This window comes from Mirounga leonina, unplaced genomic scaffold (genome assembly GCF_011800145.1).
Source record: "Mirounga leonina isolate KUSES-001 unplaced genomic scaffold, KU_Mleo_1.0 Mir_178, whole genome shotgun sequence".
Lineage (NCBI taxonomy): Eukaryota > Metazoa > Chordata > Mammalia > Carnivora > Phocidae > Mirounga > Mirounga leonina.
In genome coordinates, this window is record NW_023270464.1 from 28560326 (window position 1) to 28585320 (window position 24995).

The 24995-nt window shown below is 52.4% G+C and overlaps 2 protein-coding genes and 1 long non-coding RNA gene across 6 annotated transcripts; 1 reads left to right on the forward strand and 2 right to left on the reverse strand.

The window, feature by feature from the left end:
- Positions 1–4223: 4223 nt before the first annotated feature.
- On the reverse strand, positions 4224–6791 carry LOC118023134. 2 transcript variants are annotated; one of them, XR_004682678.1, is made up of 3 exons: positions 6611–6791; positions 6061–6256; positions 4224–5805 (listed from the first exon to the last, which is right to left on the reverse strand). It is a non-coding gene; the product is annotated as an uncharacterized LOC118023134 (long non-coding RNA). The 2 variants fall into 2 exon arrangements; XR_004682679.1 differs by having other exon boundaries at positions 6699–6789.
- Positions 6792–6915: 124 nt separating this feature from the next.
- Positions 6916–21244, forward strand: IDH3A (isocitrate dehydrogenase (NAD(+)) 3 catalytic subunit alpha). 3 transcript variants are annotated; one of them, XM_035024301.1, is made up of 11 exons: positions 6916–7009; positions 10615–10677; positions 12853–12936; positions 14313–14427; positions 15625–15812; positions 16141–16274; positions 16974–17076; positions 17166–17230; positions 18679–18763; positions 19184–19336; positions 20587–21244. In XM_035024301.1, the coding sequence occupies exons 1-11, from the start codon at positions 6983–6985 to the stop codon at positions 20668–20670; spliced, it is 1101 nt and encodes a 366-aa protein (XP_034880192.1). In that variant the 5' UTR covers positions 6916–6982; the 3' UTR covers positions 20671–21244. The 3 variants fall into 3 exon arrangements, with proteins under 3 accessions (XP_034880192.1, XP_034880194.1, XP_034880193.1); XM_035024303.1 differs by lacking the exon at positions 6916–7009 and adding an exon at positions 12177–12311 and having other exon boundaries at positions 7933–10677; XM_035024302.1 differs by lacking the exons at positions 6916–7009; positions 10615–10677 and adding an exon at positions 10684–12311.
- An 854-nt stretch (positions 21245–22098) lies between these two features.
- Positions 22099–24724, reverse strand: ACSBG1 (acyl-CoA synthetase bubblegum family member 1; the record flags this gene model as incomplete). Its single annotated transcript, XM_035024304.1, is given in 3 exon segments — positions 22099–22675; positions 23910–24156; positions 24585–24724. Coding segments are annotated over 3 exon segments (470 nt in total), but the record flags the coding sequence as incomplete, so codon positions are not given.
- Between the last annotated feature and the right edge of the window lie 271 nt (positions 24725–24995).

Genomic DNA, 24995 nt, shown 5'->3' on the forward strand with positions numbered 1-24995 from the left:
CACCAGATGGGCGGGGCCTGGACCACCAGCGGGGCGGGGCCAGGACCTCAGGCCGGGAGGGGCCAAGACTTCCGGCCGCGTGGTCCGGGAGACTCCGTGGCGCAGGGTTAGGGAGGGGCAGTAGGCCTGGCGCCCCTTCACCCGGGCGGGGAGCGTCCGGAAGGCGAGCCCTGAACTGGGTACCGGCATCCAGGTCTCGCGGCGCGACCCAGGGCCGGCCCTCCGGGACACAGGAGGGGTCAGTGAGCTGGAGACCCATCCGGCCTCTGGCCACTGCCTGGGCAGGGCATCTCGGGCCCTCCGGGTCTCTTAGGGAGGCGGCAGGATTGGCTGGCCTTTCTTATGTCCCTGGGTACACACGTGCGGCTGGGGAGGATTTACAGGACTTACGGTGTCCAGAGAAGTGGGACAAAGGCCAGGAAGTTTTCTTGGACTTTGAAGCAAATGCCAGAGGCCGCAGCAAATAAAGTCACCGCTGAGTCCTTTCAGGGGTCCAGCCCAAACATGTGTTATTGCTAACCCGCACAGCTGATTCTACTGGTATTCTCCGCATTGTACAGGTGAGCAAACAGGCTGAGTCGTTCGGTAATTCGCCCCGGGTCCCACCGCGGGGAAGTGGCAGGACCTGGGCTGTGCCGCACCTGGACTTCCATGAGCTCAGGACGTTACGCTTTAAAATAGGTGGTTTGTTTCTTTAACCACTTGGGAGGCTCCACTCCCAGGGTTTCTGATTTAGTAGGTCTGGGGTGGCCCAGAATGTGGGGGGCTAACAAGGTCCCAGGTGCTGCTGGCCCTGGACGCCACTTTGAGAATCACTGCTGGAGGTTAGGGGTTCCGATGGGAGCCCGGGTCCCTCCCTCTTTGACAGAATCCCTGGTGTTTTTACATTTTCCTTTTATACCTGAGGTTCCTGTTTGAGGTTTCTCAACATCTTGCCACCTTCAGGGGAGAACAGCAACCATGGGCTAAGCAGACAAGCTGCCCTGTTCAAATCCCAAGAGTCATGAGGCATCATCTGTTGCTGCCAGAAGGGCAGGAAGCAATTCAGAAGCCAGGGGATTGCTGAGCAGCCTTCACGTGTATTGGACACGTGTGATGGCCTCCACGGTGGAAAGGTTGCAGGGTATGTGAGCAGAAATTCAGAGAAGGTGACATTTTAGAGCCCAGAGCGTGTGTGAGATTCTCTCTGGTGTTCGAGCTGAGGATCCCACAGTGGTGCCTGACACTTGTGAGCACTCATTAAACGTTAGCTTTTTCATTTCTGACTCAGTCCATAAAGTTTATTTTAAAATTTGGAAGGAAAACAGAAGGGATCAATGCTACGGAAAACCCAAGGAGTGAACTTGATAGGAGGTAAAGGGTCTGAGTGAATACAATAAAACGTTAACCTCTTTCCTTTTCTCTGTCCTTCCTCCTTGACTAGCTGTTATTCTTTGTGATGAAATGTCCTTGATCTGCAAGAAGTTCTTCTAAGACTTAGAGTCTGAGGGGATCTTTATGGTGGAGATGGAGTGTCCTGGGCCCGAGGCCAAGGCGGGACATCATCTGAAGTAAAGATGCTCCCTGCAGACCTGTCCTTTGTCCTTCACTGCCCTATCTCTCGTGACTTTTACCATGACTTTTACCAGCGTCAGGGTCCCTCCTGGAATGTCCTACCTTATCTGACTCTTCTCGATCTTAGGGGCAATCCAAACCTCATTCCTCCCTGAAGTCTCATCTCTGTTCCCAGCGCACTGGTCATCTTGGCCTCTCTCCAAGAGCTGCTGGAATAATCTGTGAGCAGTTCCTGGGTCCCCTGCAACCGCCCACTAAATCTCCATCCCTAGCATTGGACAGTTTGTCTGCTCATTTTCCTGTAATCTCCAGCATTTTACACACAGATCTTCATATTTGTGGATGAGTGAACATACCGTCTGGGGCTATCTCTTTTGAAGGGGGCAGGTGTTATGTCCTCTAAACACTAGGGCTCAGGAGGGTGCACCACATCCTATTGGGCTCTATCCCCAGGGTCTAAGACAAGGTCTTGGTAAACACTGAATCAACATTTCTTAAAAGAATACATTTTCTGGACTTGTTCACACGTTGAATCAAGTCACTGCTCCTGGAGGGTCAAGTGACCAAGCCCTTTAGTACAGAGCAAAAAAGGTGAACCCACCTTCTCCCTGAGTGGCCCCGTGGGCCTGTTCTGGGCCCTCCCCCAAAAGCCATTCTGGATGTGCCAAGTTCCCAGTGGCCTAGAATGGGACTAAGCCAATGGGGACGGTCCTGTTGTTGAGGGAGGAGGGTCAGCCTCCCCTGCAAACCATCCCATCCACCCTTCCAGGTGCCTTTAAAATCCTCGGAGGTGTAACCCCCTCCTTCCCTCACCCCATACTCACCCATCAGCGTAGGCTGCTCTAGCCAGAGTGCCCCGGCCTCTAGCATTGTACCCCCATCACTTTGGCCCAAGCCCCTCACCTCCCCTGGATCACTGGGGGATGTCTGTCAGGAAATGACCAAGGCAGGTCATTTACCACTGGGTTCAATTTTGCTGTAGATCTGAGTTATCTCCAGTGATGAGTGGTACATGCACAAATCTTGCTATTGGGGGGGTCATTGCAAACAGACTGGACTGTGGGCCATGGACCATCACTTACTAGCAAGGAGGCCCTCTGCAGTCACAGAACCTGCTCTGTGAGCACACGGAGGGCTGAAGACCTGTCCTTTTAGGTGTTGTCACAAGCTTCCTTGTTCAAAGATTTAGTCCAAAGCAGAAGCAACAATATTTGAGGAACGAGATCCAGCCAGCCTGCAATTCGGGATCAGATGATGGCGTCCTCAGCAGCTTGAACCTGAGGCCAGACGGACATCTAAGACCCAGGGCCCACCGAGCCTCGTGCGCTGTCCGTGCGAGAGCAGAGGCCCTTGGGCGGCACCTCACGTGCGGGAACTCCGCCACTGGAGCATCTGTGTGCTCACGAGCAGATCCCCTGCTGCCCAGATGCTCTCCCGCCGTGGAGGCATTGGAGGAAGAGCCCCTGGAGTGTGGGCTTCTGCGGAAAGTCCTCACTGCCTCAGGCAGCCCTTCTCCAAGCACGGTCCCCGGGACCCTTTCAGAGGGTCTGTTAGGTCCACAGTATTATCTCCATAATAGAAAATATAATTCTCACGAGTGCAGAGTGGAGTCTCCAGGACTGACACTCTTCTCACTAAATGTTTATTGTCTTTGAAAATATACTTGAACTCAGCTAACATACAGTGGTGGTGTTATAGTTATTTAAAACACATTTTAACACAGCCATAGGGGTCATTTGCAATTTTAACTTAGGATAAACATGAATAATCTGTATTAACAAAGTTCGGGGCCTCAAATTTTAAGAGTGAGAAATAGTCTTGAGACTAAAATGTCTGAACACCATCACTCTGTGGTTCAGCAAGCTTTCTCTGTTTGGGCCAGATGGGAGAGTTTCAGCTCTGCAGGACACCCCATCGCGGTCTGTGCTCCACCAGCCTCTGCTCTGAAAGCTGCCATACCAGGCACGTGGGATTGGCTGTGTTCCAGCTAGACGTTACGTATCAGCACTGCAACCTGAATTTTATATAATTGACGCCCCTCAAAGCATTATCTTTTGATTTTTATGAGCCATTTAAAAGTGTAAGTGTGAAAACAATTCTTAGCTGTCCAAAAGGAGGCATTGGGCCAAAGCTTGTCCACGGGCTGTAGTTTTCTGTAGTTATGGGTTTCTGTAGTGATGGGTTCAAACTCTTAACACATCACATTTCAACTGAAATGTTTAAAGACAATATAACAGCTTTGTCCCTGGTTCTGACACAGGGCCCCTGAACCCTTTGTATCCTCCTGACAGGAGTGTCCTTTATTCTAATGAGGTGACCCCAGGTGGGCTCCTGGAGGGGATCTGGTCATGAGAAGGCCAGCAGCCATGATCAGAAGTTTGGCATTTTCTGCCCAGAGAGGACTTTAGACCAGGGAGGGAGCAGTGCAGGTGGGAAGTATCTAATTCTAGATCACTTGTAAAAATAGAGCTGACCCTCAAGTCTTCTGACTTGAGCAACAGGGAGACTGGAGTTGGATTTCACTGAGCGGGAGACTGAGTCCGGGAGCAGGTTCCCTGCTAGTTTTTGCTCACATATAGAAAGAAGTCATAGTAGAGCACAGAAGATACTGATGAGGGAGCAGAAGGCTGACTGAAGACAAAGCACAAGCTGACCCCCTGCAACCTCCCCCCACCCCTGGGTGGGACCTGTGTGATTTTCTTCCAGGAATCTCCCAACTATCGTAATGTTAATACCTTGCTAGAGGAGAAAAACAACCTAAACTTGACAATGCAAGGCCTCCAGTATCCCGTAGGTCCTCTTTAGCATATCAAAGTTCTTTTGAAATCTCCCTTTTCCTTACGTCCCCCAACCCCATAGTATATTATCGGTCACCCCTCACAATCCAGGGGCAGCAGCTCTTTCTGCTCACGGGTCCTGTCCCTGTGCTTTAATAAAACCACCATTTTGCACCAAAGATGTCTTAAGAATTCTTTCTTGGCTGTCGGCTTGGAACCCTGATGTCATGTTTCCTACTTCAGGTATGTTAAATTCCAGTGCAGGCCTGAGCTCATGACGCTGAGATCAAGACCTGAGCTGAAATCAAGAGTTGGATGCTTAACCGACTGAGCCTCCCAGGGGCCCCTACGTTGGACCTTTTAAAAGTTTGTGTTTCTTTGGCTGTGAACTGATTGTTCAGGTCCCTTGCCCATTTACTTACTAAAGTTCTAATATTTAGGAAAACAAATTAGGGAAACCCTATTGAAATAAATTTGTGCTCTTTTTATAAAAAGTAAAAAGCATTTGGTATGTGTATTTTGCTGATTTATTAAGAATGCTGTCTCAATTAAAAACATTGTCTAGAATAAAACACACTTCGATTGGGTAGTGCTGTAGTCCTAAACAAGGGCACACCTTCTAGATCCTTCTGAGTGGCAAACACTGTTAATGGCATCTCTGGATGCTACAAAGTGCAAGGACAGGACACAGGGGCGTGTCCAGAGGGGAGTGACCTGCATGTTGGAGGGGCTCAAGAATGTCTGAGGGGTTCTGGAGCCTGTGGCCTGGTCCAGGGAACAGGTCCCAGCTGGGGCTGAGGCAGCTTTTTGTCTCCCCGATGTCCTTGCAGATGCTCAGGAGGCACGGAGCACCTTGCTGTGGGAGTTGGACTGGGAAACCTCCGAGGTCTGTTTCAGTCCTCAGCTCTGAAAGGGCTTCTGAAAATTTGACGCTTTCTTGCCTCCAAGTCTTTGCTGGCACTGGTCCCTTCTCCTGACTCCATCTCAGGCTGCTGACTTCTTAGCTCTCCAAGGACTGCTTTAAACTCCATCTTCACAGTGGAATCTTCCCCAACCAACCCCACTCTGTTCACAACCCTTCAAACACCCATCACTGTCTCAGTGTCTGGGTTTCTCCCTCAGTGGACCTGGATGGTAGGGCTGGGGCTTACTCGTTTCTTCTCCTCACAGTGCACCTGATAGGACTCCTCCTCTTGGGAGGCCTTGTTGAACCAATGACCTCTCAGTAATTATGTTTCCCAGTATAATGCAGCACCACTGCATCCCGCTGTACCTCAGTTTCCTCATGGGGTTACTGTGGAGATTCAACAGAGATTGGAGAAAGTCACTCAGTCTTCGTTTTATAGTCACTGAGCAGAAAACATGCTGGTTTCTGTTCCAGAAGCAAAGACAGCTGGAGGAAGATCTCAAAGGTACACAGCAGGAAAGAACGTCAGGTTCCCCAGGGGAGGTGGGAATCAAGTGCTGGGGAGCTCTGAGTAGGGAGTGGAGAGAGGTGGGCAGGTCTTGGGGGTTTCCCCGAAGGAGCCAACACCCCAGCTGTCTTAACAGGTGGCTGGAATTTCAGCAGGTGGGAAGGGGATGAAAGGGCAGTCAGGCAGAGGGAATGGCACGACTTGGCGCGAGTCAAACATGGGAAGCATTTGGGGGCTGGCCAGCAGTCCTACTTGGCTGGCGCTCCAGGGCTGTGGGGCTGGAAGGAGGGGCAGGAATATGGCTGAAAATACACCTTGGTGAGAGGTGACCGCGAGAGAGAGAGAGCCGGGAGGTCGGGAGCCAGGGTGGTCCTGTCAGAGGGGAGGAGGGCTGGTGGGGACGGAGGGAGAGGGTCTGTGGACCCTTCAAGGGCCGACGGCCAGGCGTAGCTGCGGTTGGTTGTTTTATCTCACGGAGGCCTTGGGCGTCATTTCTCACCTAACCATCACCTTGCACGGCGGGCAGGGGAGGCCTACTGTAAGTCGCCGCGGCCCGGGGGTCCCCTGGGACGAGGCTTCCCCGGACGAGGAACCCCCTCCCGGCCACCCCCCCCCCGAGACAAGGCCCCCCCCGGGCGAGGTCCCCCCCGGCCACCTGCCCCCCAGGACGAGGCCCCCCCGGCCCCCCCCCCCCGGACGAGGCCCCCCGGGACTAAGACCCCCCCCGGCCATTCTCCCGGGACGAGGCCCCCCAGCGCCTCCCCGCACCCGCGCGTCCCGCACCGCCTGCAGCCTCGCCCGCGCGGGCCGTGACGCCCGACGCCCGGGGCCGCGGGGCCGCGCCGGACCGGACCCAGCGCTCACTACAGACCGCCGGACTTCCGGGGCCACACGTCGGTGGCGCTGTCACACCACAACAAGCATCTGTGAAGTAAGCGAGCCGTCCCCGTACCCGCACGAGGTGGCCCGCCAGCCCCGGCACCGCCGCAGCCGGGAGGAGGGGGCAGGGCCTTCCCGGAGGCTTCCGGGTCGCGCCTCTGACGTCACTGAGCGGGAGCCAGGCGATTGGTCAGCGCAGGCGGCGGCCGTCCAGGCCTGGACCAGGCAGAGGCGGGGCCGGGGCTCCGGGGCGGGGCCTAGGTGCGGGCGCGGTCCCGCGGTGGGCGGGGCTCCAGCCCGGACTGCGCGACTGCGCACTGCTGCCGCTGCTGTCGTCGCGGCGCCGGGAGGGACGCGATGGCGGGGCCCGCGTGGATCTCCAAGGTGAGAGCCGGGCCGGCGGATGTGCTGCGGGCGGGCCGCGCGGGCCGGGCGGCGGCAGTGCGGGCGCGCGGGCCTCGGCGGAAGCGGACGGTGCGGGCGGCCCTGCGCCCGGACGGCGGCGCCTGAGGCGGGGCCAAGGTCACGGTCGGGCCCGGGCGTTCCCCGCGAGCGCCGCGCGGGGGCCGGCCTGCGCCTGGAGCCGGGGCGGGCGTGGGGGGTGGCCCGAGCGCGGCCGGCGGGGACACCCGGGCCCGCCATCGGACGGCGCGGGCCCCCCGGCCCCCGGGACATCCCGCCCAGCCCCCCGCCCTGTCGCTGGGGAGAACCCCCCGACCTCGAGGAGAGCTGTCGCTGCCCTTGGCAGCTAGGGCGGGGGCCGGGGCCGGGGCCGGGGCCGGAAGGGGCGTCAGGGCTCCCCTGCAGTTCCTGGGTTCGCGTCTGCAGACGCCGCCGCTCAAGGTCACGCGGGAAGTCGGGGTCGGAACTGGGGGCTCCCTGGTTCCCAGTCCCATTCTCCCTACTCGTGGCCAAGGCCACACACAGATAACAGGCCCGCGGAAGAGTAGGCCCTCGGGTCTGCTGTTGAGCTTCCCGAATGGCCCCCTACTAGAAGTCTACCACAAGCAATTCCATTTATTTTATTTTTTTTAGTAAAATTTGGTGCTATGTCTCTCCTTTGCTTTGAGCTTAAAGAGCGTCCCAGATCACTGTGATTTAGTGAAAAGAGCTCTACGCTGGAAGTCTACCCCCGGAGATCTAGGTTCGAATCGGGGGCAATGCTACTGACGGGCTGTGTGACCTTGAGCACATTACTTGACATCTCTGAGCTTTGTCTGCCCGTCTGTAGAATATCTGTGTTTGCCTCACAGAGTTGTCTCAGGAGTAAATGCAGTAATGTGAAAGCATTAGTACATGCAGAGGGAGCACACGAGTCCGGCTTTCCCAGCATTCAGTACATTCATCTGCAGTCACCAGCCGACAGGGGTTCCTGGGCCTCAGTAAATGGGTTCTGCCTCGTCACCCCCTCCAGACCTGGCTTAGTGTGACAGTCACTGTCCTGCCACATTTGCTCCTGGAGGTAAAGTGGTTTCTGTGTCTCAGCAGAAATCAAACCTTTCATCGCGGAGTTCACCCCACTTCATACCTGACTCATCTTTAGTAGGTCCGTTGAGCCTCCAGAGAGGTGGGCTAAAGCAGCACTATTGATAATGGATGTGCGCTCGATTTGCTTTGCCTGTAGTGTGGACTGCAAGAAAAAATCACATAGTGGGTGTTCAGAAAGTGTTGGGCTGTGGAATCAGATGAGGTTTCCCCCGTCACAGACTCCCGTGTGGCCCTTGCCCATCACTGCCCCTCTGTGGGGCCCGTTGCTCCCTTTAGGGGTTGGAGCAGAAGGATGCTGGGGATGCTGGGCTGATGTTTCAGTCAGAGCAGTTCCTCTACTGGGGTTCCATGTAGGGTTTAATTTGGAAAAAGTGGTCTGCAGCTTAAATTTTTTTTTCTAAAAAAGCATTATTTAGAGAAAATACTAGGTTTCTAAAGACCTTTCTGGTTATAAAATGCTGTAATTATGAGCCAGCTCCCCAGCAGCAAATACTTATTGAGTGAGTACCTGCCGTACATCCAACATTTAATTTGTATGTTAAGTTAGATTATGAAGGTAATAAAGGAAATGAGGAGCCGTGGATTCCGTTGGCCCAGGACCTGAAGTCAGAAGTTCAGTTCATGCTCTATGAGCCTGGCCTTAGTCTCCTTATCTGAAAAGGGCCACTAATACCTACCTCTCCAGGTTTTATAGAGATAACATAATGTAATGTATGTACAGGTAGGTTATAAAGTACAAGACAGTCTCTGCCTTAAAAAATCTCATTTTACGTACAGTTCTGGGTCATTTTAATGACTTAGATGTATACTGCCTTATTGTAAGATCACATAGGAGAGATGACAAACATGGACCAGACTGATTGTTAGAGAAAATCGTCGCAAGTATTAAAGATGTTTACTGGGATGGGGATTCGTCAGATAAAGGAGATGATTGAGGCTGGCTTGTGTTTCTCCAAAAAATACTCATTGAGCCCCTCCTGCGAGCCCTTCCTGAGAGCCCCGTGCTCTGGTAGGCACTGGAGATCCAACAGTGAATAAAACAGAAATGTTTGTGCTTGTGGATTGACATTTTAAATCACTTGTTGGTTGGGTCTTTTGTCACAAAGACATGGTCCTGTTTTGTATGAATGTCTTCCCCCTCTCTCTGGGCTGGGGTGGGCAGAAGCACTCTTGCAAATTTTATAATGTTCCTGTCACCGAGTAGCTTTTACACGGCCTCTCTTCCAGCAGCCCATCTGTCCACGGATGAATCATGGTCTAGGATTAAGATTTTTGCCCGTGGTTTTGGCATAGAGTGTCCTTTGGGTCTGGCCCTGTTTTTTATTTTCAGTCCAGAGAGATTACTGTAGTTGCCAGGTTAGAGTATACAGTTCATTCATACCTGCTTGGCTGTTCGTTGGTGTCTCGTTAGTAGATTCCAGTGTGACAGCAAAGGGCCGGGCCTTATGAGGACAGTCCCGGGAAAGGAAGACTAAGGCGGCATATAACAATGTATCTTTGCTTATGTATCTGGCATGAAAAGAAGTTACGTTTATAACTTGTAATGAATTTTAGTACCTTTGGTGTATGTATCCACTTTCTTAATAGGACTTTATACCAGTTTTCAACGACTCAGTTATTAAAGTTCAAAGTAACCTTTTAAAATTTCTGTTTCTAGTGTCTGATAGTGTTGAGTGGAAACCATTATACCAGTGGTAACGTCTTGGGCTAGTGGAGTTAGGGGGTCACTTTTTTCTGTATCCCCTTTCCTGGCAATTAACAATTATATAATGACCACGTTATTATTAACGACCGTGTCATTACTTACCAGAAAAAATAAGTAAAATCTTCATTCTGTATGACAGGTGTCAAATGGTATTAAATAAACTTCGTTAGATTTTTGTTATTATAAAGTGTAATTACTAAATATTCATGGGAGAAGAGTAGGCACAGTGTGTAACTGAAGGAACACTGGACTAGGAGTCAGGAGACCTGAATTCTGGTCTCTGGTCACCCTGTGGCTGTAGGCAAATCCTGACCCATGAAACACCGATGTCTCCGCCTGTATAATGAGTGAGTTGGGCTCTGGAATTTTTAAGGACCCTTCCAGCTCTAAAATTAGTGATAGTTTTCTTAGAGTATGTGTTCTCCCCAAATTGACCCAGTAGTCAGGAATGTTGATATAAAACCTTCCAGAGCATCTGAGAAAAGTCCAGTGTTTGAACTAAAAAGGGATAGTTTCATTCCACCTTCAACATTTTTTGACAACATATTCATCAAATCAAATTTAAAAATATGTAGTACTTAAATTTCAAAGCAAAGATAAACCAGATATTTAGGTTTTCAAATCTGAGATAGCTTGTCACATTGAGCTAATACATGAGACAGATATTCGTAGAAGTTCCTGGATATATGTGTGCAAACTTGCAGCATCATCAGCCTTCAGAAATGGCCTCATCCCTACGCCTCACTATATGTGGTTTAATTCTGTGCATGACATTTCTTTGTTGATATTGATGTAGGTCTCTCGGCTGCTGGGGGCATTCCACAACCAAAAACAGGTGACCAGAGGTTTTGCTGGTGGTGTGAGTATAATTACATCTTTTATTTTCCTTTTAGAAGTTTCTCAAGAAAGATGCTCTAACACGTTTACTATATAGTTTTTTGTCGCCATTTATTTAAAATTAGGGAAAACTTGTCATACTTACGCTGGGTATTTAAATTCTTGGCTAACACGCATAAATCCATCGGATCACTTGCCCATTTAAGAATTCTGTTACAGCTGGCTCTGTAAGCCTGTCACATTAATGTCTTAAAGGAGCCTGGTTAAAAATAGAAATCACCCTTGAGCCTGTTACTTCATTTCGAAATCTCATTTTGGTAAGACAGTTTTTTTCAAAACTTGTACAAGTTCAGAGAAAATTGTTGAGAAGCTTCAAAGCCTGCTTTGCATTTTTATTTTGTGAGCTTCCCTAAAAACAGTAGATTGACCGCTATTAGGAATGCCTCAAACTTGTCTGAGCCCTGTGGGCTCATACGTCCTTATGCAGTCTTTGTAGACATGTTAGTGGATCTCCTATTTCTTACTAAATCTGCTGCTTTTAGAATTCCCAGCATTAGAATTCTGTGCTTTAAAAGCTGATACCACATTTTTAGAGCATTCTAAGACTGTGGGTCAGTGACTTCCTATTTGTTTTTATTTTACCCCCTTCTTACAGAATCTGATTTGGATTTCATAATTCCTCTACTCCCATATAACGTCTTACTCTAGGAGGGATTTATAAGACCATTGTACCTCTTTTTTTCCCACTGACTTTCTATACTGTGGAAGAAAAGTAGATTCTTCTGGTGGCCTGATGACATTTAGTATTACATGTTGGGAGAACAGGAAGAAGAAGCCAAAGGGTTCTTTTGGCTCTGCTTGTGCAAAAGACGCAGAATGAGGCTTGCACTTCAAGCGCCAGGCTGGCCACGCTAGCATTTCAAACGCGCTCTGAGAGCTGAGGGGATGATCATTGCTCTCTGCTGTGATTTAAGCTGTCCATGTGGTAAAGATATTTGCCTGGTAGGAAGGGGGTTATATTTGAAGGAAATAAGAAGAGGAACTAAGTTTTTAAAAAGATTTCTTCAGTAATACAGAGAAATTCAGAAATAGTCTACCTGCTCAGTGAGTATCAGTGGAAGGCAAAAGACCAGGGACCGTTGTCTGGGCCAGACTTCCTGGTGAGAGAAGGTCCCCAGGTAATGACACTTATGGTCTCCAAGTGGGGAGAGGGGTTCTGAATTAACTCCTGAAAATCCCGTCACTTGCCTTTACACATTTTTATTTCTACGCTTGAAATGCTGGCTTGATTGTTTGAAGTCTTTGCAGTAAAGCACTGGCCTTATATTAGAAACACCCTTATCCTTCTACGTCTAACTCAGACTCTGCAGGCGTGACCACACTTGCTGTTCTTATAGGCCACACAGAAACTCTGCGGGGCTCCGCTCGATGATACTTGTCATTGAGGAGCGGATGTCACAGAGGGGCTCAGAAAAGCGGGGACCGCCTTGTGATTGGAAGTCTGATTTTCTCTGGTTCTAGAACAGACCGCAGCAGTCTTCTGGGAACGTGTCTGAAAGTGTTTTTTAAGCCTGAGCAGTTGGGTGAGGACCTAACTTTCCAGGATCCCAGTGGAGAGGAGAGCAGTTGCCTTCATGGGAAACCCTCTGAATTCCAGTGAGAGAACCTTGTGGAAATTTGTTCTCTTTGGTTGCATAGACTTGAATTAATTGGTCTCTTTGTAGCTTGTCAAAAAAAATATCAATTGTAGTTTATTTTTGTTTTATCTAAAGAGCATCATTTATTAGAGTCTCTGAACTCAGGTGAAGAGTAGAGTCTCTTGAGTCTTGCCTCCGTTTTGGTGAGCTCTTGGAGGGACGTCTCTTTTCCTGAAGGCCTTCGGGTCTTCTTTTTTTAAAGATTTTATTTATTTGACAGAGAGAGAGACAGCGAGAGAGGGAACACAAGCAGGGGGAGTGGGAGAGGGAGAAGCAGGCTTCCCGCGGAGCCGGGAGCCCGATGTGGGGCTCGATCCCAGGACCCCGGGATCATGACCTGAGCCGAAGGCAGACGCTTAACGACTGAGCCCCCCAGGCGCCCTGGCCTTCAGGTCTTCTTGAGCACCCCCCCATGAGCTGGATTTCTCTGTCAGTGATATTCTCTCCAAACCTTCAAAAATTAATCCTTACTGTCCTCTTTGGTGACTTCTTTCACTCAGGTTCAGACAGTCACTTTAATTCCAGGAGATGGTATTGGCCCCGAGATCTCAGCCGCGGTTATGAAGATTTTTGATGCTGCCAAAGTAAGTGTGTTTAAAAAACACCTTTCGTAATAATTTGTAGAGAACTCTTCTCGGGTAGTTGGAGTTGGTGTGCTCTTAGGACGACTTGTGTGAGGCGGAAGGTGTCGCCCGTCTCCACAGCCCTGACTTCAGTGCCGCGGGGACAGCCGTGGGCGCGCTGGCTTCGTCACGTCATCCGAGTCGTGCTGCCGCCGCGCGGGCTTAGCCCTGCCGGTCCCCTGCCTGCCTCAGTCCTGTCTCTCCTGCCAGCAAGACTAGAACTGATAATTCACAAAACCGTCTAGGAGGTTTTGAAAGATCAAAAAAAGTTACCATCAAGCGTGAGGGACGGTTATTCTAATGGCCCAGGCTTCCATGCAGTAGCTACTTTAAAACGCTTTTGTCTGGGGAATACGGGAAAGTTGGGCTTTGTCTGATCGCCCGTGAGCTGCTAGGCGAAGTCCCATGCTCTCCTGTAGGATGAGGCCTGGGGTGCGTTTGAACTGCACATACAGCTTTCGTAAGCACAGGTCCTGTGGAGGGGCTGATGCCTCCCCAGTGGCAGACTGTGCAGAGAGCCAGTATGACCAGTCACCTGCTGTAAGCGCCCCGCGGAGGGACACCTACCTCCGCCTAGTCGGCGGCCACCGTGCCGGCTGTCGGGGCGCACAGAGGGCAGGAGGGGACTCTGGCGTATGCCTGCGTGGCTTATGGACTGTATCTGGGGTTTTTAAACAGCTTTACTGAAATACAACTGATACACTGCACGGTTTGCTGGTTTGCCGTGTGCGGTCCAAGTCCATGGTCTTCAGTGCATGCTCAGAGTTGTGCGGCCGGCACCGTGATCTAATTTTAGACCATTCTCACCCCCCAAACAGAAACCTTACCCTCGTTAGCACTCGCTGCCCAACCCCCAGCCCCCTCAGCCCACCCCTCCCTCCACCGGCCCTAGGTCACCACTCGTCTACTTTGTGTCCACACATTGGCCTCTTCTGGACACTTGTATGAAGAGAGTCTTCTACTGTGTGGTCTTTTATGATCGGCTTCCTTCACTTAGCATATGATTTCTAGGCTCACGCCCGTGTCTCTACTCTGCAGTGTTTCCGCCCACTGTATTTCTCCTCCCCTCGTGCTATTCTTATTTTACCCACGGTAAGAGTTGTGAGAAAAATAAGTGGGCAGGTGGCAACTCGGTGCGGACTGGACAGGGTAGCGGCAGAGAGGCCCTCTGGGCGCACCAGGGGATGACATCTCATCTCCAGTGCCAGGAACTTTCTGGACCTTTATTGTATGTTTTCACCAGTTCACCCAGAGTTGAAGACGCTAGTCCTTGGAGTGTGCGTGCAGGTCACACCAGCGTCTCTGCAGCTCACTGTGCTCTGTGTTGCGGCATCTAGGCGCCCATTCAGTGGGAGGAGCGGAATGTCACCGCCATTCAAGGGCCCGGAGGAAAGTGGATGATCCCTCCCGAAGCCAAAGAGTCCATGGATAAGAACAAGATGGGCTTGAAAGGTAGTGGATATGGTGGCTATGGTGGATTTCTGCTACAGGTGTTAATTTTTGAAAGGTTAGGATACATTTGAGCCAAAATAAGGCCTGACCATGTTAAAGTAAAACCATCCTTTATGAGGGAACGTCTTTCTTTTTTCAGAATGTTTTTATTGGAGCGTAGCTGACACACACTGTTACGATAGTTTCAGGTGCACAACACAGAGGTTCGCCTTCTCTGCCCTTACGTTGTGTACCCCACATGAAGCAGCTTACCCGTGGTGAGGTGGTTTTCCACTTGGGACGCATTTTTCCCCAGCAAGAACATTAAAGGATTACTGGCCGGTGTCAAATGAGAGTGTATATTTATGTTCACCCAGATTTATCTTTTGCACACTTTTCACGTTTTTGTTCTCATTTTAATTAATATATGCTTCAAGTCATGATTCAAAATATGAGCACGTGCCCGGATCCCATTCAGCACAGGCTGTAAGTGCAGACAGATGCAAGTTTGAATCTCATCTCTGCCACGTACCACTGGGAGGCTTGGGCCAGTTTCTTGCTCTTGCTTTTGTTTTTTCCCCTTCACTTTTATTTTAGTTTATTTTCTTAAAGATTTTATTTATGTATTAGAGAGAAAGGGAGAGGGAGCATGAACGGGGGAGGAGGGTCAGAGGCAGAGGGAGAAGCAGGAGCCAGACGCGGGACTCGACCCCAGGACCCCAAGGTCATGACCTGAGCCGAAGGCAGACGCTTCACCGACTGAGCCACCCAGCACCCCTTCCGTTCTCTTTTAAATAACAGCAAGAGTGTTGTTACCTCATGGGTGGTGGTGAGGGTCAGGTACTGCCGAGCCTGGTCCTCCCCCAGGAGGTGTATGGTGTTACTAAGGAGTGCAGTAATGTTCCAGAAGCTTCCAGGAATTCTTCCTCCTTCGTTTGAATCAGGGAGAAGGTAAAGTCAGAGACAGACCCCTTCTGCACTGTGGGCCCGGTGGGTTAGCGGGTGACCTGGGAGCACACGCTGAATGACGTCTCTCGGTTCATAAGCAGGCACGGTACACGTATCACGCAGCTACTTCTCATGCTAACTAAGCTCCAGTGGAAAAATGAAACAAGGAAAAATTGGAATTTCAGGGAAACATTCTGTACTTGCGTTTATAAAGAAGAAGAAACCCCAGACCGTATCCCATTGTCATGTGGGTGCTCTTCTTTACCACAGGCCCTTTAAAGACCCCAATAGCAGCTGGTCACCCATCTATGAATTTATTGCTGCGTAAAACATTTGACCTTTATGCAAATGTCCGGCCGTGTGTCTCGATCGAGGGCTATAAAACCCCTTACACTGACGTAAACATCGTCACCATTCGGGAGAACACGGAAGGAGAATACAGCGGCATTGAGCACGTGGTACGTTCATTTGATTCTCAACTTGGATCGTCTCTGTGCACTTGGGACAGTCGTTCCGATCCCCGGTTGTTGGGAACGCCTCGCAGAGACAGCTCACCGTGACCGGGCCTGGGGTGGGTGAATCTCCCATCTCACAGGCGTGTTCTTGGGCAGGTGGCCACCTCTGCACCTCAGTTATCCTCATCCGTGCAGTGGGACTTGTGATACCTGCCTCCTGGGGCTGGGGCTGCTGATACTCACCCCCGCGACGCCCCACGTGGCGGCGTGTCCTCACCGCCCGCGGCCCAGCACCGGCCAGTCCAGTGAGGCAGGGCCCGTTCTCCCTCAGATCGTGGACGGGGTCGTGCAGAGCATCAAGCTCATCACGGAGGAGGCGAGCAGGCGCATCGCAGAGTTCGCCTTCGAGTACGCCCGTAACAACCACCGGAGCAACGTCACGGCCGTGCACAAAGCCAACATCATGTGAGTCCTGGCCGGGCCGGAGCCCTGCTGGCTGTCGGGGGGAGCAGTGACCCGGCGACCCGGCGTCCCTCTCTTTTCCCCAGTCAGTGGGTCAGGCGCCCCCGTCTGTGAGCAGATTGGAGGGGCAGGAGGCACTGGGCATCGTCAGAGCAGGACAACGGAGACCGGATCCCCAGATGCTGTGGCCGCCTAGCCGAGGAGGCTACGCAGGTCGAAGGGCAGGCGCGCTTATGCTGTCTGAGTGGACCAGGGGAGTGTGTCTGACTCGGCCACGCGCCAGGGGCCGCCCGGGGGCTCGGCAGTCCACCTCCTGCTCGCCCCAGTCCGCTGAAGGCTGCTCCGAATGTGCAGCGAAAGGGCTTGAGCATGTCCATGGTACAACCATTTAAATGAGTGAACTTTAACATTTTCTTGTCAATAGATATTTCTTCATTTTTGCTGGACAAAACCATTAAAAATAATAGTCTCTATTTTGATCAGACCGTTTTACATTTTTATGCCCTTTTGTGCTTCCAGAGATAGCCCAAAACATTTTCAGTTTGCGTTTAATTAACTGCCTAAAAAATAATTTTACCATGATTGAAATCAGACGTCTGGGCTTCTGGAACTAACATTTCTTGAACTTAACTTTACTCTCTGACCTGATCCTTTTCTTTCTGCAAGTCTTTCTTTCAACCATTTTTATTTGATTAAATACAGGCGAATGTCAGATGGGCTTTTTCTGCAAAAATGCAGGGAAGTTGCTGAAAACTGTAAAGATATTAAATTTAATGAGATGTACCTTGATACAGTGTGTCTGAACGTAAGTATAAATGCTTGCTTGCCTGCTGCCTTCTGTCGTGTGTCGTGGGTGCGGCTGGTGGCTAAACACACAACGTGCATTCCTCGCAGATGGTCCAGGATCCGTCCCAGTTTGATGTTCTTGTTATGCCAAATTTGTATGGAGACATCCTTAGGTGAGTCCAGCTATACCCTGTAGTCTGTGATTTATTTATAAATGTCCTGAAATGAATGTGGCTTAAGAAGTTTCGTTCGAATATTAGAAAGTATAGCGTGTGTGGTAGGAGCTGGATCCTGGTGATTTGGGTGGTGATGTCCATGATCACATGTGGGATGGGTGATTCGTTTAATTTGCCAAATTGGCTCTGGGCTGTTGTTCTCTAATGATTCGTCCCTCTTCCCATCCTGAGATGTTTTATTGGTTGGTTGATTTCATTGTGTTACTATGTATACTAATGGGTGGTCATTTTGGTTTTTTTAAGATTTTATTTATTTTATTTGACAGAGAAAGTACAAGCAGGGAGAGTGGCAGGCAGAGGGGAAGCAGGCTCCTGGCTGAGCAGGGAGCTGGATGTGGGACTTGATCCCAGGACTCTGGGATCACGACTGGAGCCGAAGGCAGACGCCCAACCCATTGAGCCACCCAGGCCCCCCAAGTGGGTGGTCATTTTTACAAAATTTTTGCGACTTCCGATATAATTTCAGACTTACAGAAAAGTTGCAAGATGGTACAAAGAACTCCTGTGTCCCTGGCCCCCCCAGCCCTCCCCTGCTAACGTTACTTCTCCCTCTCTTCCCCTCGCCCTGCCTACCTCCTCCTGGTGTCCCCCCCACCACATACATGACATTGGCCATTATTCCTTCTACGTCTGTTAGTCGGCATTCTGCTGCGAGGATCAGCTTCCCTTCTCTCATCGATTTGTGTCCTTATGTCAGTTTGACTCGTGGGTATAACCGTGAGTTCTGTCCTTCACAGCCGTCATTTATATTAGCCAGTGCGCGTCCGTTTGAGCTGTCGTGTCCTCTGGACACGGCTGACCATCTGCTCTGGCACAGTAAGCTGCCTCCGGCCCATCCTGGGTTTTCCTAACTGTGGTCCCAGATCAGCCATTTCTCCAAGGAGCCCTGGTTCCCTTTGGCAGAGAATGGCATTTAAAATCCAAAGTCTGGGGGTGCCTGGGTGGCTCAGTCGTTAAGCGTCTGCCTTCGGCTCAGGTCATGATCCCAGGGTCCTGAGATCGAGCCCCACATCGGGCTCCTGCTTGTCGGGAAGCCTGCTTCTCCCTCTCCCGCTCCCCCTGCTTGTGTTCCCTCTCTCGCTGTCTCTCTCTGTCAAATAAATAAATAAAATCTTTAAAAAAATAAAATAAAATAAAATCCAAAGTCTGGGGTTCCTGGGTGGCTCAGTTAAGCGTCTGCCTCCAGCTCAGGTCATGATCCCAGAGTCCCGGGATCAAGCCCCACATCGGGCTCCCTGCTCAGTGGGGAGCCTGCTTCTCCCTGTCTGCCGCTCCCCCTGCTTGTGCTCACTCTATCAAATAAATAAAATCTTTAAAAAATAATAAATTCCAAAGTCTGGGTGAGGTGTTTCATTTTTCCCTTGGAAATGTTTTTCTGCCCCCAGTGACCTGTGTGCGGGATTGATTGGAGGTCTTGGTGTGACACCAAGTGGCAACATTGGAGCCAATGGGGTCGCGATCTTCGAGTCGGTAAGGACCTGGGTGACGGGGGAAGTGGCGTTCACGTAGGAATGGCCTGAGGGCCCAGGATGGGGTTATCTGCATGAATATGATATGGTTCAACTGTTGAGTTTTCTCGGGAGTCAAAATAAAATGATCCTTTCTTTAGGTTTTTTTTTTTAATATAAGCTTGGTTTATTCTTTCATTTCCCTTTTTTTATTTTGTATCCTTATTATTATGTGTCCTTCCTCAGTTACAGCTTATCAGAAGCTGGAAAGGATTGTTAGTCCGTGTTTTTGCACTTTTCCCCCATGGTTTTGGCTCTTGGTTTTTCTGAGGCTTTACTTCCCGACCCCGTGTCTGATGAATGAGGAGACGTGATGGGGCACAGCGTCCCCGGGAGAGGGCTGTTTGTGGTCCCTCTGACCGTGTTCGCGTTCCTCCGGTAGGTTCACGGCACCGCCCCGGACATTGCGGGCAAGGACATGGCCAACCCCACGGCCCTCCTGCTCAGCGCCGTGATGATGCTGCGCCACATGGGGCTTTTCGACCACGCCGCGAGGGTTGAGGCTGCGTGCTTTGCCACAATCAAGGATGGAAAGGTATGGGTGGTCGTCTGGCACACGTCGTGTCCGGGTGAAGGCCGCAGGCGTCGGCTCCCCGAGCACACGTGGGTGCGATCTGGAGAGAGGAGCCGTGCGTTCCGTCGCGGGGGCTCGGAAGCGCTGACCCAGAGACCCCCGTGTGCTTCGGGAGGAGCCGCGGTTCGGAGGCCAGAGCCAGTGAGGCCTCGCTGTCCTGTTGTCAGCGCACAACCGGGGCCAGGTCCCTGCTCCCCCCCGCCCAGCAAACCCGTGTGGTGCGCGTGATAAAGTCTGCGGAGTCTAACACGCAAGGGGAGCTAAGGTCCAGGCCGCTGGGCTGGGAATCTAGCGGCAGGTCCGGGTCAGATGTGCGGGGACGTGCTCCACGTGTGTTGTGAAAGTAAAACACGTTCACAAAAGGAGTCATCGTGGCTGATAAACTGAATGTTGGGTGACTTTATGTTCTTCATGCACACCATCTCCGTGAATCTCTACTGCTCTGTGAAGTAGATGCTACGACTAACCCCCTTTGCCAGGTGAGGGAACCGGGCACAGAGAGACTGACTGAGGTCCCACAGCTCCTCCGGGGCGGCCGGGGCTCACGGTCTGGCTCGAACCCAGCTTCGTTGTTCTGAGCACGGGCGGAGAGCGAGGCCGGGCCTCAAAAGCATAGCATCTGTTTGGAGAGAGCGCTGCCTCAAGTCCTCAGTGGCCCTTGGAATTGTCGGGACGCAGTGGGACGAGAGAACCAAGTGTCTCGGGGTCCCTTTGGGAGTGAAGGGAGGACAAGCTGTCGGAGGACCCGGGGGCTGTGTGGGGGAATTTCTCTTCTAAGGAGGAGAGTTGGAGAGCTAGCGGTTCAGGGGTGCTTGGCCGGCCGCCTCAGTGCAGTGTGGGCCTCCTGGTCTCCAGCTCATGAGTCAGGCCCCGCATGATTCAGATATTACCTTAGATTTGTTTCTCAGCTTCCAAAATAGGTCAAAGGATGTTTTTTCAACTTCAAAAATTCCCCCAAGGGATTTATGGTTCGTTTAAATGTCCATAATCAATATTAGGGTCTACTGTACGGACAGAGGGAAAATTTTGGAAAGCCTCCCTCCTTGCTTTTGTCCCAAGAGCGCCTTGTCCTCTCCAGCGTGTGGTGCGTGCTAACCGGACCCCAGTCATCCTGGGTGGGGGCCAGATGTGCACGGGGGCTCGCTGTAAAAACAGCCTGGCTTGGCTCTAGCATGTGGGTGCAGTTTATCTTTGCTTTTCTCTTTTCCCAGAGCTTAACGAAAGATCTAGGAGGCAACGCAAAGTGCTCCGACTTCACGGAGGAGATCTGTCGTCGAGTACGAGATTTGGACTGAGGCTCCTGTGAGTGGCGTCTGCAGGCGTCAGTGTTACCGGCCGCCGCAGGCGCCTCCCGTCGCGCACACGTTTGGTTCGCTTCTTTCCCGACAGTACACTTTTAGACGTGGCCTTTTCTGAACAAAATCTGTGCAGAGGCTGCGGGTGACGTCCCTAGGCCTGCTTTCAGAGGACTTTCCCCAAGTGCTTGTTTTATTTATTCTGTGTCTATCCCGTATATGTTTTTGTAAATTCTAAGTGGACTGTGTCGTTTGCCATGTTAATCATTTTACACTTTGGTTAAAACGGTTTTTCCTCAGCTGTAAATACGATACAAAATTAATAAGAGAAAACATAACTTTTTAAAGAAAACCCTGTTTTCCTTGGTTTATGAAAAATGTAGTAGAAGCAAAATAGATTATTGACATGATAGTAAAGATGATATTCTTATAAAGCTAAACGGGCACGGGAGAGGTTTCCTGGAAAGTTCAGGTCAAAACCAGTGAATGGGGCATATTTCTTAGCGATGGGGGAAGTAGGCAGGTGTGTCCTTCCACGTGAATTACTGAGTATGAATAAAGACTTCAAGAACTATGTGACGAGAGATGTGATTTTTGTTAATAAGACACAGGCAGCATATTGGGGACAAAGACATGGGTTCGTGTGTCCAGTTACTTTGTTACCGGAGACGCCCCGCTGCTGGCGAGACCCTCCATGGCCTGGAGGGGGGCTTTTGGCTGGACAGCGGGAGGCGTCTCTGGCGCAGGGCCGGCCGCGCGCGGTCCACTCTGCCCGTAGCCGCCCAGGGCCCCCAGCGCCTTGGTTCTGGCTGCAGTAGAGCTGGGGTTGCTGGCTGGCCCGCCCCGTCCCCAGGGCACCGGGTCACTGCCCGCCGTCCCACCTCAGCGGCGCCAGCCAGAGATGAGCCCGCGGCGGGGCCTGGGCTCAGCCGCTGACTGCCCCCAGCACGACGGCCCTTTATGTCAGACTCCAAGTCACTATTGTCGGAGACTCCTTTCCTCTTTGCCCCACCGCCCGCCGACGTGGCATTGCGAACCCGTGGGTCTTGCAGAGCGCACCCTGAGCACAGGGGATTCCTTAGCGAGGGTCCCCGTCTGGGCGCTTTGTCAGGCTCGGCACCACTCACGTCTCACGTGTGTTTGACTTGGTTCAGGCTGCGGCTTCCTCTGCTCTGTTGGATCACGCCAATGATCCGCCCCACTAACAAATTCCAGAACTGACTGAGGCGTGTCGGAGGTCACAGGCTGCGTATTCGGGGTGTGGGGCGAGCACGAGCCGCCTGCTTTCACAGCGTGCTCCCCTCAACGCCGTCCTGCGCTGTGTGGGCTCCGGGGCGTGGAGGGTCACGCCCGCGGCGCATCGTCCCGTGGGTTCGATACCCACGACTCCCTGGCCTGCCTGCTCAACTGACAAGAAAAATCAGGTACTTGCTGGCAAGTCTGTTAAACGGTTTAATATTCAAATCACAGTACAAACAGGCAACAGCGGTTTTATTAAGCGTCAGGTCAGTCGGCAAGTGTGAGGTGCCCAGCGCCCAGGGCTGGCACAGCGGGGTGGGCAGCGGCCGTGGGTCCAGAGGAGGTCGGCCTGACCGTGGGCTCTCCTGCGGCGCGCCAAGTAACTCTGGCCGTCCCTCTCCATCCTCCCCTACACGAGCCAGCAGCCCGCCCTTTATGACAAATGAGCTGATCTCATTTGTCACCTGAACAAAAAGCAATGCTTAAAACTATCCACACGTGAAGCTTCTGGGATCATCTGCTGGTGCCAGACCCGGTAAATGTGGACACCAGTGCCGTGGCCGGATGCGGAGACCTCACAACCTTGCTGGGCATCAGTGTGCCCAGACCGAGGGGGACCCAGAGCCCAGGATGACCTCCAAAAGGCCTGCCATCTTCAGCGGAAACTGGGAGGATGGCCCCGATTACTTCTGCTCTTGGTAAAAGGAGTCGATGATGTCTTTGTACTTGTCCAGAACCGTGAGCCGTTTCACCTTCATTGTGGGACCTGAAGGAGCGATTGGAAAGAGGGAGTGAGGCCTGGCTGCTGAGAAGCCCAGGAAGGTGTGTGCTGAGGGTCGCGAAAGACCAGGAGGCACTGCCTTCCTTAGCCTGCACCCGTTTCTGATCCTCCGCGTATTTTCTGTTCTGTCTTCTGGTGAATCGGTGACTCACGCTCAAACGAACCCACAGAAGTACAGTTTCTGTCTTGGGCTCTCGGATCCTCCCAGGGCAGGCGAGCCGCCTTGCTGGGAGCGCACAGGCAGCCTCGGGACAAGGCTCCGGCCAACACGCCGTCGAGAGCGGGCGACGGCCATCCAGCCGACGTCCCGACTGTGACCTCACGAGACCCCAAGCCAGAACCACCCAGCTAAGCTGCCCTGGATTTCCGACCCACGGAAGTCAAGATAATAAATGCTTATTACTGTGTCAAGCTGCTAAATTTGGGGGTAATTTGTTACACAACAGTAGCTAATGGGTGAACGGCCCGTGACCGCGCACACGACGTGGAGCGTTACGCTTGGCTTGCCCGACCAGCCGGGGGCAGACCGGGTGCGCCACCTCGTCCGACGTCTCTGGGAGAGGTCTTTCCCAAATCCCTGTTCTTGGCCCTGGTTCTTCCCTCGAAAGCATGGCCGCAAGGGCTCTGATTCAGCTTGGGGGCAGCTCGAGGCCATTTTGCACTAACACACTCGGCTGTGTAACTGGAGACTTCAAAGTCACCTCTGGAAGCTGGCCAGAGGCTGTTCCAGAAGCCATTCCCGCCCCCCCTGGCCGCGAACACCCCACATGCTTCAGCCAAGAGTGACTTCCTCCGTCCAGCTGAGGCTGCACCGCAGCCTTTCCTGGCTTTGTGGACCACGGTCCAGAAGGGCTTCATTCCTTCACCTGCACGAGAGCTGAGCTCCTAGAGCCAGGGGACTCCAGCCCAAACACTAACAGGGCCTTAGGGTCTGCCTCCTGGTCCCGCTGTGATTGCAGGGGAAAATGGCCCCCCAGTCAAAGCAAAGTTAAAGGTTCTATGTTCAAATTAATAGGCTCCAGCACACATTCAGTGCATGCGTCTGGCTCTCCCCGGGTGCAAGCCCGCACACCGGGCAACGTGTCCTCCTGCCAGAAGGAGGGGGCTGTCTGTGGCTTTGTGCTTGCGCTGGGCTTCCTCCCAGGCTCTGCCGTGGCCTCTGCCCTCCCACACGGCCCCTCGAATAGCGAGAACAAACAAGCAAGAAAAAAAACCCTACCCAACTCTCCACCCGAAATGGAGAAGTCCCTCTGGAGAATGGCCCACTTCTGGATGCGGTAGGGTCGGGCAGCTGCGTTCTTGTTGACCCTCTGGATCCCCTGCTCAATGGCCTGATACACGGCCTCGTCCTTGGTGCCCACGATCTCAGACACAGTGGTGGCTTTGCTGCCCACCCTCTGGCAGAAGGCCACAGCTGGTTCAGTTAGGCTGTCCGTCGGCTCGGAGGTGTCTGGGTCCAGCACACACTGAAAAGCCAGAGGTCAGACCAGACCCGAGCCTCACCCCACAAGACACAAGCCCCGGTCTCGGAGGATGTGGGTCACCATGAGCTCTGTTCAGAGACGGCCTGTGGTGGAAGGGCACCTAGCAGCACCTCAGCCAATAAAACCATGGGCTAGAACAGGGACCCCTCCGGCCCCGCCCAGCAGCCTAGGCTCAGAGCATCTGAGCGGGGGAGTGAGGGCGGCAACCCGGGGGAGCCGGGCTGAGCTGGACCATAATGGGTCATCACAGCAGCATGTGACCAATTGTGTTTCCTGCCCCTGTTCAGGTAGCCCACAGGCTATCCCAGAATAAAGTCTCGAGATGTAGATGTGTCCTGGCTGAGCATGGCTTCTGCTTGGGCCAGACCCACAGACCACCCACCCCCCTAGAGCCAGACCCCCTGACATACCTTCAAGGTGAGCAGCATGGACAGGAACTTCCTCTGGTCCCCGATCAGCATGGCATTGCTGACAATGGGCAGCTCCATCTTCACGGCCTCCTCGATGGGCACAGGGGGCACATTCTCTCCACCGGCTGTGATAAGTAATTCTGGGAGGTGGGGCCAGGCCCCCGGCACAGGTTTGAGTCCAGGTGCCCGGGCTGGACCAGGACCCAAACCTCAGCCCCAGACCCTGGAGGCAGGAGCATCGGGCAGCACTGTGGATACTTGGGGGGTGGCGGGGGCAGTGCCACGCCCTCGGAAGCACCGCACACCTGCTGGGGACACACCTGCTGGGGGGGGACACCTGCTGGGGACACACCTGCTGGGGGATACACCTGCTGGGGTGGGACATCTGCTGGGGGGACACACCTGCTGGGG